The sequence below is a fragment of the Gossypium arboreum genome, chromosome 7 (genome assembly GCF_025698485.1).
Source record: "Gossypium arboreum isolate Shixiya-1 chromosome 7, ASM2569848v2, whole genome shotgun sequence".
Lineage (NCBI taxonomy): Eukaryota > Viridiplantae > Streptophyta > Magnoliopsida > Malvales > Malvaceae > Gossypium > Gossypium arboreum.
Genome location: NC_069076.1, coordinates 99166748 through 99177559, shown reverse-complemented (window position 1 = coordinate 99177559; position 10812 = coordinate 99166748). Strand labels below are relative to the sequence as shown.

The window sequence follows — 10812 nt, the reverse complement described above, 5'->3', positions numbered from 1 at the left end:
CATTATATCATGAATTCAAAATTTAACGTGAATTATTTTATTAATATCATATAAAACTGTAAAAAAGTAAAAATAAAAAGAAATAAAAAAACTAAATCACTCTAACAATAACCAATTTACTTTGTGTATAAAAAAATTTAATAATTTTTAACAATATCATTTACTCATAACATTAACTGAACGACGTAATATAAGTATAGATATATACCTTTATAGCTTATATTATCAATGAGAACTATATATGTAAGTTCTGCACTAATAAAAATAAAAAATATTTCTAAAACCACAATTTATTAATTTGTGCAATAAATATAAGAAAACAAAATACAAAAATAATAATATTAGGAAAATATTTAGTAGACTGTCAAAAATTTTAAACTCAATATATCAAAGATTGATACATACAAATATAGCAAAATATTAAATAATAATTACTTAGAAGAAAAATAAATAACTATTTTGAAATTACTTATGAAATAAAAAATTAATGCACAAAATTATTTAAATTTTACGTGAAGAAATTAAAATCTTTCAAAATTGAAAATAGAGCAAATGCTCGTTCTAATATATTAAAATTTTATAAAATCTAATTAAGAAAAAGATTTGTTATGGGCGGGGAAAAACAGCATCCCCATAATAAATTGACCCACATGACATAGAAAAACTATAAATCGTGGCCAATCCTTAAAAATACTTTATGGAAAAAATCATGAACCGCGGCTTACACAAAAAAGAAAGTAGCTATATTCTTCCCATTTCAGATATTAATTACAAAATATAATCAAAATTAATATCATGAATAAAATAAATTCTACCAATTATCTTCAATATGTATATAACTTGAAATATGGAAAACATAAGGTCGGGGCAAGATCGAACACCCATTACCCAATCTATCATAAATTTTTACAGAATACTACGTGAAATCTACAGATTTTTAATATCCTTCAATTACAACATACTAAACTCGTCTGTAAATCGACCACCATATGAATCAAGGATTTCTTAGAAATTTTCTAGGATTAACCTTCTTGAATTCTTATTCTAAGTATCTTGTATGATACTTCCAATATTTATTCAAGACAAAAATAAAAATAAAAATTCATATATAAAATTACAAATTACACCACAAATCTAATATAAATTTGAGACTACATTTATTAATAGATAAAGACTTGAACCACTGACTTCTACATAATTTACTTCCTAATTTTCATTAAAACATGGAATATTCATCGCCATGCCAGCATATCAGATACCGACCCTCAGAACAATTATAATATATCCTATAAATAATAACGTTAAGAACAAAGAAGATTTACATAATAAAAATCAATACTTCAATTCACAAAGAATTCTACACATTGAAGCAAAGATCACAATTTTAATTATATATATTTAAATCAATTCAAAATTCAAAAGTATATGTATTTTGAATATTCAGGCTCCATTTAATGTATGCTTTTTCCTTGAGAAAGAAAATTTTTCAGGAATCAAAGAGACAATTCTGCACGGAGAAACTCAGTGCATAGTTTTCACCCATTTCGCAGTAGAATCACCACCCACCCCATATGCCATATCATTTGTTCAACGTCATCATCATCATCATCCCGACAACAAGCTTCGTAGTTATGAAAATTTGGTCTATAGCATTAGGCCGGGCACCACTCATCAGTTCTGCTTTTTAACAGTTCCCATGTTAGAAAAGTAACAGCTAACACTACTAACTCCAACTTGCGTTCTAATTGTCAGTTAATTCCTTCAAATCATTATTAGCTCATATATCTTAACAGCAAACCCAGACAGCCATCCATCATGATTATTTCATATAAAGAACCATACCTCTCAATTTGATGAGCCTTCAGCGTCGACTTGGTTTGGTTCAATCACATCCGCTTGTATCATACAATTGTTTCATTATTACAGTTCAAGATTGTAAAAGCTGTAAGAATTCATTCATGAGGAGAAAAGGATAAATGAAAAGACAAAGTAAGAGATGATACGCTTTATCCATCTTCAATGTCAACTTGGTTTGGTTCAATCACATCCGCTTGTACCGTATATTTCACTTTTACAGTTCATGATGGTTAAAGCTGTAAGAATTCATTCATGAGGAGAAAAAGGATAAAGGAAAAGAACAAGGTAAGACATGATACACTTTAACCGTCTGCAGAGTTCAAATTGGTTCGATTCACTCACTTCCACTTGCATTATATAATCGTTCCATTTTATGCAGTTCAAGATGGTTAAAGCTGTAAGATCCATTCATGAGGACAAAGGAATAAAGGAAAAGGAAAAAGAAAAAGAAAAGAAAGAGTAAGAGATGATACGCTTATAAGAGTTCCTTTTATCTTATATTTCTCCATCAGTAACATCTGCATATGTTAAATCAGAAACATCTGTGCATCATATCCAGCCAATTACTCCATAACATCAATTCTTTTGGTCATAATTATACTAACAGTTCGATCAAAAGATAATAAGGCAAGACCAGCAATGCATAAAGCATCTTACTTGCACAATAAAGGATAACATAAATATGTGTAAGCTGCAAACCTTCCCGCAATGCTGCAACAATTGCAACAGACAAGAAAACAAAACCAGCATCTCATAAATGATTTAATTCATTTCCAAAGCACTCAACTTACTGCTTATGAGCAGGAAAGACCAATGCTGTTCGCTTCCAAGCATCAGTAGACTCTTGCAAGCAATGTGAAAAATTGAAGGAAACAATGTGAGCAATAATATAAGTATGACAATAAGGAAATTTTAAACATGGCTAAAGATATATACACAAGTATCTGATACAATATACTAAGAAAAGGTAAAGTCAATAACCTTCACCTTCATATTCAATCGGTGCTAAGGACCATTACAATTCATCACAAAATCATCCTAATAAGTGAATTGAGGAAGGCTGTAACTAATCACCTCGAAAAATTAATCTCTGCAAGCAAGTCATCTATGTGCCTGCCAATCAATGATATAAGTTTCTTGCAATACTTTGCCACCAAAACATGCAATTGCTGCAACTAACCTCTTGTTAATCATTGAACCAAGATACAAGCAGAACGAAAAATAGCATAGTGGCTCTATGAGCCAATCCGCTAGCCCCACAACAGTATAAAAGGGATTTTTTTCCCCACCGCAGCTGCATCACATTCAGATCATGGTTCCTTGTATATGTCTCTAAATCAACACAAAAAATAAGATACAACTATCACTGCAAACCGATTCAAACTTTAGGGCGGAAAGTTGGCAAGAATTCTTTAGATTTTGGTAGAGGAAGCTCACGGAACCAATCATGTTTAAGAGCATCATCAGCTGTTATTCTCTGCATAAATAAGAACCTTCAATTAGTTGGGACCAATATATATAAGCTTAAGGTTAACAACTTGGAATGTTAAAAACTCATATAATTACTTTATCAGGATCGTATGTAAGAAGCCTGTTTAATAAATCAAATCCAGTATCAGAAAGAACAGCAGATCCTGTGAAAGATGCCACAGGAAACTTTTTACGCAACAAATTATACCTGCAAAAAGAAAACAAAATCAACTGTTCATTGAACTGAATAAATACTGAACATATAGACACCATAATATAAATATATAATAACAAATAATAACATAGAAGTGACCAAACAAAATCAACTGTTCATTGAACTGAATAAATACTGAACATATAGACACCATAATATATAATAACAAATAATAACATAGAAGTGACCAATAGGGCACCTACCGTTGCTTAGAATAATTTGCCTTAGACCCAGGTAATTCAGAAAAGCCGGCCCAAATGTTCTCATTTGGAGTACCAAGAGTATCAAAGATCTACAGCCACCAACCATAACAACCAAACATCAGAAAACAATTAAATAATATGATAAAAGAAATCCGAAAGTTCAAATAGGAACAACAATTACCTTGCGAAGCTGATCAATTTCACTTGTCCCTTTGAATAAGGGTTGCTTAGCTAACATCTCCGCCATTATACAGCCTACAGACCACATGTCAACTGCTGTTGAATACGTCTTTGCTCCAACTAAAAGTTCAGGTGCTCTGAAATGAACATAAAAAAAGGTGATCAAATTAAAAGCTCATAAAATTTCATATGAATGTAGAAAAGAACACATAGACTACTTACCTATACCACTGTGTAACCACTTTAGTTGTATATGGCTTTTGAGGGCTTCCATACTGGCGCGCCATACCAAAATCACATATTTTCAGCTCCCCTTGGTTGCTCAAGAGAAGATTGGATGTTTTCAAATCCCTATGGAGCACCCAATTATCATGAAGATATTTAACACCCTCCAATAGTTGTAGCATCAAACATTTAACATCACTTGTACTAAAGGGCCATTTCATGGACTCCATTAGAGTCTTCAAGTCATGTTCCATATACTCCATAACCATGTAAACATTGTCATGGTCATCTACAACAACTTCTTTAACTTTCACAATTGAAGGGTGGTTAAATGAAGCAAGAATGTTAATTTCCCTAAGTGATGTCAAAGGGAAACCGAATTCTTCTAATTCTCTTCTGTCTAGAATCTTTACCTTCTTCAAGGCCACGATTTCACCCGTCTTCTTATCCCTAGCTCTAAAAACAACACCATATGTACCTTCACTTATTTTGTTCAATCTTTCATATTCATACACACTTCTGCAACCCAAAAGCATGTTCATACCTCCTCCTAACTCTTCAACATCTGAATCTGACTGATCATCAGAAGCATCTTCATCAAATGTTCCATCAATGTCCATCACACCATCCGATTCCAACTTGCATTCCATATCTTCATCCTTCCAAGCAGACAATATACTGCTACTTCTTTCGCTGGACAGCACCCCATCTCCTTCCAAATCGTCTCTTTCAAACTCTCCACTCTCTAGACTCGAACTCCTCCTAATCTTTTCCTTGCTTCGAGAATCATCTTCATCATCACTATCAGAGGCCCAACGAGATGTGAATATGTTAGGCCCTAGACGTTTCTCTTTTCCCGTCATATCTTGTTCTTGTTCAACACCCTCACATTGCTGGCCAACAAGCGTAGATAAAACAAAACTAAAATCAGACACCGTAGACTTGAGTGGCGAATTCTCCACTAGATTCGAAAACAGCGGGGCCCTAACTGCATCTAGGGCTCCATTCCTAGACGAAATTCTCACTTCCTTCTCTTCAACGTTCAATACAATCGGGGAAAACTTCCTCTTTTTCTGTGCGGGCTGCTGAACCCCGTCATCCAACATCGGGGCTAAATCACTCTTGACTCTCATAACATCCTCTAACCTACATCGCCTAGGACCCAAATTGAACCCATCATTACGCCTGGTAGATGGGTAATCGTAACCATTCTTATCTGCCCAATTCAAATTCCCAACATCAGTTCTCCTAGGAACATCAACTCGCCCTGCCGCCATATCAATCAAGAACCACAAGTCCTCTTCTCAATAAAATTTTACTAGATCTCAAAAGATATATACCAAACAAAACCAGCAATCAAAGATACCGCCAAAAAATTACAAACCCTAATAAACGAAAAATCTCACAAATTCAACACAAACAAATATCAAAACAAACTATTACGCCGCAGAATTACAGATACGGCATTTAATCAGAGTAAAAAAAAAACCTAGAAATTGAAATTTTTGTGCTTCTCTGGGCGGATCTAACGTGACCTCAATAAAAAATCAAAGGCAAACGAAGATCTTACCAAAAGGGATGTGAGAGAGAGAGAGATTAAAACGAAACACAAAATAAAAAATTGAGATTTGAAATCGCTAGAAACCCTTGTTGAATCAAACGCGTTGATTGAGCCAATCTATCTCTAGCCGCCTCTTACCTTTGCCTTCGTTGCGAAGGGATCCTATTTATAGAAAAGCGCGTTAGGTAAAGGATTATTTTTATTCAAAGTCGGTGTTTATTCTGTTAATGGGTTATTGCTCGGCCTAGGCTTTTAACGGTTCAATTCAACTTCCCCAATTTGTTCATAAAGGGATATTTGGGCCTTTCCTTAAAAAATTCGAATTTACCATATTCACCCTCTCAACAAATTTTGGAGCAATTTATTCTTTGTAGGTTTTTAAAGTAAGTAACCAAAGATAATTAGTCACAGTGTTAATATCTTGACGTGAATTTTACATAATTTTAATTCGTATATATAATAACAATTTTAGCTTTCGATGTTTATATATTATGTGTGAATGATTACATAATGTGTAAATATTATGGTAAATTTGTTAAATCAATATTAAATTGATAAAATATGTAAATTTGAGTGCTAAATTTATTATTATACCAATAAAATATGTACAATTGATGAAAAATATTATTCTGATTAATTGTCCTTAATTGATATTTTGAAATGGATAGAACTTAAATTGCACTAATCTTTTAGTAAAACCAATTTACTTAATTGAGAAGTACCAAAGAACTCTTTTTACCTCTAAACTCAAATTTTGACATCTTCATCGCTCCTAAAAATTTCAAGATAAATGAGGTCAAATACTATTATATAAAGTTCATTTTAATCCTTCAATTAAAATTTATTTCAGATTAGTCCTTATATGTTAAAATTTATTCAAATGATATTAATTTTATTAATTTAAATAAAATATATTATGCCCAATCAATTTATCCATCAATCAATCCATCTTAGCCAATTTGGGCCTTAAAAGCTCAACCTAAATTTTAGATTATGAACTCAATCTTTTTGTCCGTAAAAGTATTTCGGCTAGCCTCTGTGAGGAGCCCAACTCTAATGTGCAGAAGCACAACATTGAGAAATATAAAGAAAGTTATTTCAGCTTTTCAAATAAGTGGTCAAACCCTGTTATATCATTGGTTTATCAGTTTCATCAATCGAAATGAACTTTTTAAAATTGGATTCGTGATCCAACTGATCAAACTATCGATTGATGAATTTCAGCAGCTCCATTAAAAATTCATAACATTAAGATAGATTCTAAAATTGTAGCCTTGATTGCTGTAGTGAATACCTCTATTGTTGTTGTGGTATATTTTTTTTAGGCTTAATACATAATTTAGTACCTCATTTTGACACGTTTTCTAATGTGGTATCTATATTTTTTTTTCTTTCAAATTTTGGTATTTGTATTTGGTAAAAGTTATCTATTTTAGTATCCAAAGGTAACAGTGTTAATTTTTAGTGTTTCATTTGAATATTATAATTTACTTTGATGAAAATTTATGATTAGCTAATAATATTAGCAATTAAATTTCATCAAAACAACTCTAAAAGCCAAATTAAATAGCATCTATTAGATTGTATTTGACAAATTAAACAAATTCAAAATTAACACTAAGTTTATTTCATTAACAAGATCATGGAAATTTCTAATCTAATAATATTAGCAATTAACTTTTATCAAATCAGCCCTAAACCCGAATTAAACACTAAAAAGCTAACACAATTATCTTTAGGTGTCAAAATATATAACTTTTGTCCAATTCAAATACTAATTTAGATAAAAAAATATACAAGTACTACATTAAGAAAAACGTCAAATTTGAATACCAAATATTATATTAAACTTTTAAATAAGGGTGGTTAGTGCATCATATTTCAGATTGGAATTTCTAGTTTCGGCTCTTAGATATTAACATTTCCTACTGATAAGGTATTCTCCTTTAGCTTTCTCCATCCTTTTGATCATTTTCTTTTTCCAATCTCATGTGTGTTATAAGGTTGATATATTCGACAGTTGTTTTTTCTAATTGTATTTAATCACTGAATTTTATGAATTTCTCGATATAGTCGAACTAAAATTATTGTTATCGGAACTTGAGTAGTAGATCTAGTGACTAAAGTGAGTAGGGTTAGCTTTGTAAAGTTGAATCTTGGGCCATGCTACATGCAGTGAACTCAATCTAATCAAACCTATGTATGAGTTTCTTTCATTACTATCTTGTTGAAGGAAGTAGGCTCTTTTAGAAGAAGTCTCTGAAATGTCATTCGTCATGTAGTTGGTTAAACCCCCAACAATGGTTAGTATTGTCTCCAATGAAGTTTTGTCTTCGCAGTGGGGTAGCACCTTGATTAATAGAGATACAACTTGTAAGGCTCATAATGTAAATGTAAAAAATAGTGCATAATATCAATTATGTAAATCACCTATGTGGAAAGATTCCAACCCAAGAGATATAAGGTAGATACTTGTAAGCATAGTACCACTTAAATTTAAGAGTTCGGTCAATCGCTCGATAGAAAACATTTTAAAAACTTTTTCCAAATGAAATTGTGTCCTTTAACGAATATATAAGTTGATTTGTATGTAAAATATTCAATAATTTATAACTTTATATCAGTAATAAAATTCTTAACGCTTTAATTAGAAATTTTAATCTCTGCTTTATTAATTGGATCGCATGGTAAAATTTTCCATTGAGTATGTTTATCTAGAAAATGAGAATGGGATTATTTCACTTGATTTTTTTTTTTTTCAAAATTATTTCTTACAGTTAGGCCTCTTGGTCTGTCCATTAACATAGACAGCATTCCAACTTAAACAGATCACCTTTGGCCCAAAATTTTAACATAGTCTAGTTTACACAATAACTTGACAACAACAAATAAATAAATACCATATTTCATTATATGATTGGTTTTGAATTTTAAATATATATTTTGAATTCAATTTTCAACGAATAAGTTTTATTTATTTTAATTATTTTTAATTTTTTATTGATTAGAAAACAGAAAAAAAGAAAAGATCTCAAATTTAATCTATTTGTAAAAATTATATTCAAAACCTAAACCTAATACATGTGACATTTATTTATTCATTGACTGAAAATTTAGGAGCCAATTGTGACATTATAATTTTAAAATAATTATAATTTAATAAAAATTGTGATAGTTATACATTTAAAAATAATTATGATTTAATTTATAATTATTATTTAAAAATTTGATGTAAACAAAATTTTGCTAATTTAAAAATAAAATTATTACTTGAATAAAACTAAGCATAAAATTTAAGAAAAATGTTGTGATATTATAATTATAATTTATAATTATTGGTTAAAGAAATTATAATTTGAATTTGAAATTATTATAAAATGACATTTTTTTAATTTACAGTAATTTTTATTCATGTAAAATAGTGTTATTAATTGAATAGAACTCAAGTATCTTAGTTATCACTTAATTAGTATTAGAGTTATTTACTGATTAAAATTTATTACCGATTAAAATTTAACTTTAGCTTTATAAATAGCATTCAAGAATTAAGTATATTCAATAAAGTAGCATCTAAAAAATTTACCGATAAAAAATAGAGATTATTAACAATAATAACTTTGACTTATATAAAAAGATCAGACATTAAAGTAATTATTTTTCAAGAGGTAATATTGAATATGTTCAAACATCAATGGCATCAGAGAGAAATAGAATATTATTTTGATTAATAAAGATGTAATACAATATTATGATATTATATATATTTTTAAGTTGTTTATATTTTACGGAGCAACCAATCTTTAAGTCCATTTATTTATTATTTAATTGGTGCATGTGAAAAGATTTCGTGAATTTATTTTGAAAAGAAATTTAAATTTCAACAAGTATTTTTAATCATTATTCTTAAATATAATTATTAACTTAGTGTAAATATATTTTATAGTTAATTTTTATATAGTTTCAATTTTATATATTATTTTAATAGTTTTATGTATCAATTTAATTTTTATTTTTATTTTTAAAATAATATTTTACTCTTTCATTTGCTATTTCAAAACTAAATCAACTTTAGTATAATTTGAATTAATCATTATTTAATTACCACAAATATGTATTTGAAATTATAAAATATATTATTTAATAAATAAAAATTATATAAAATCATGTGCAATACATATAAGTAAAAGCATAGTATAGGTTTTTGTACTAAGAGTCATATTAGTAAAAGCATAGTATAGGTTTTTGTACTAAGGGTCATATTGCATTTTGCTTGTTTTAGTTAAAACGAGTAAAATAGTCATTATACTTTAGATCAATGAGCAAATTGATTATTTCTATTAAAAATTTCATCCATTTTTACTATTAAAAATCAATGTGGCTAATAAAACAACTAGATAGGTGTACCTTATGCTAATGTATAATGACCAATTTTTAATAGTAAAAATATATGAAATTTTTAATCGGATGATCAGTTTGCCCTTTTATATAACTTATAGGGACTAATTTACCCATTTCCTAAGTAGAAGGGACCTCCATGGTACTTTTACACATTATATTAGAAGCTAATTTTATTAAAGATAAGATTTAAATTTCACTAATTAATAATATTAACAATATATTATAGATTTTTAATTTAAATTTTCAAAATATTAAATATAAATTGAATTTCAAATGTTGTTATAAGTGTCTCAGATAAATATATAACAATCACCTTTTGTAACATTTAAATATTTGACAAAACAAATGGAGTTGCAAAAATAAAGATTGATGATAAAAATACCATAAATATTGTAAGAGCCGGATTACATTTTGACTCCTCTATTAAAAATAGGTAAATTAATCTCTCTATTAAATTAAATAATAAATTAGTAATTCTATTAAAAATATCATTTAATTATATTATTCAAAACTAATCAGCATATATTACCATAAAATAAATGAGATACACTAAATATTACTATATTATTATTTTATTAACTATGACAATTTTTAGATATTTTTATAAAATTTAAATATTTAATCAAAATTTTGAATTAATTAAATCGATAAATCAATATTTTGAAGGATTCCACTATTTATCTAGTTTAAAAATATTGTTATAA

At 28.8% G+C, this 10812-nt stretch overlaps 1 protein-coding gene across 18 annotated transcripts; it reads right to left on the bottom strand.

Moving 5' to 3' along the window:
- Positions 1 to 1317: 1317 nt before the first annotated feature.
- Positions 1318 to 5992, bottom strand: LOC108489756 (cyclin-dependent kinase G-2). Of its 18 annotated transcripts, XR_008286079.1 has the most exons (12): positions 5720 to 5983; positions 4147 to 5416; positions 3926 to 4061; positions 3745 to 3833; positions 3424 to 3535; positions 3295 to 3334; positions 2932 to 3189; positions 2515 to 2700; positions 2331 to 2375; positions 2200 to 2252; positions 1843 to 2093; positions 1318 to 1677 (listed from the first exon to the last, which is right to left on the bottom strand). XR_008286079.1 is itself a non-coding variant. In XM_053031236.1 (7 exons), the coding sequence occupies exons 2-7, from the start codon at positions 5280 to 5282 to the stop codon at positions 3044 to 3046; spliced, it is 1659 nt and encodes a 552-aa protein (XP_052887196.1). In that variant the 5' UTR covers positions 5283 to 5416; positions 5720 to 5983; the 3' UTR covers positions 2768 to 3043. The 18 variants fall into 18 exon arrangements, 1 of the variants encoding a protein (XP_052887196.1); XR_008286081.1 differs by having other exon boundaries at positions 1843 to 1895; positions 2004 to 2093; positions 2200 to 2700; XR_008286077.1 differs by having other exon boundaries at positions 2331 to 2700.
- Between the last annotated feature and the right edge of the window lie 4820 nt (positions 5993 to 10812).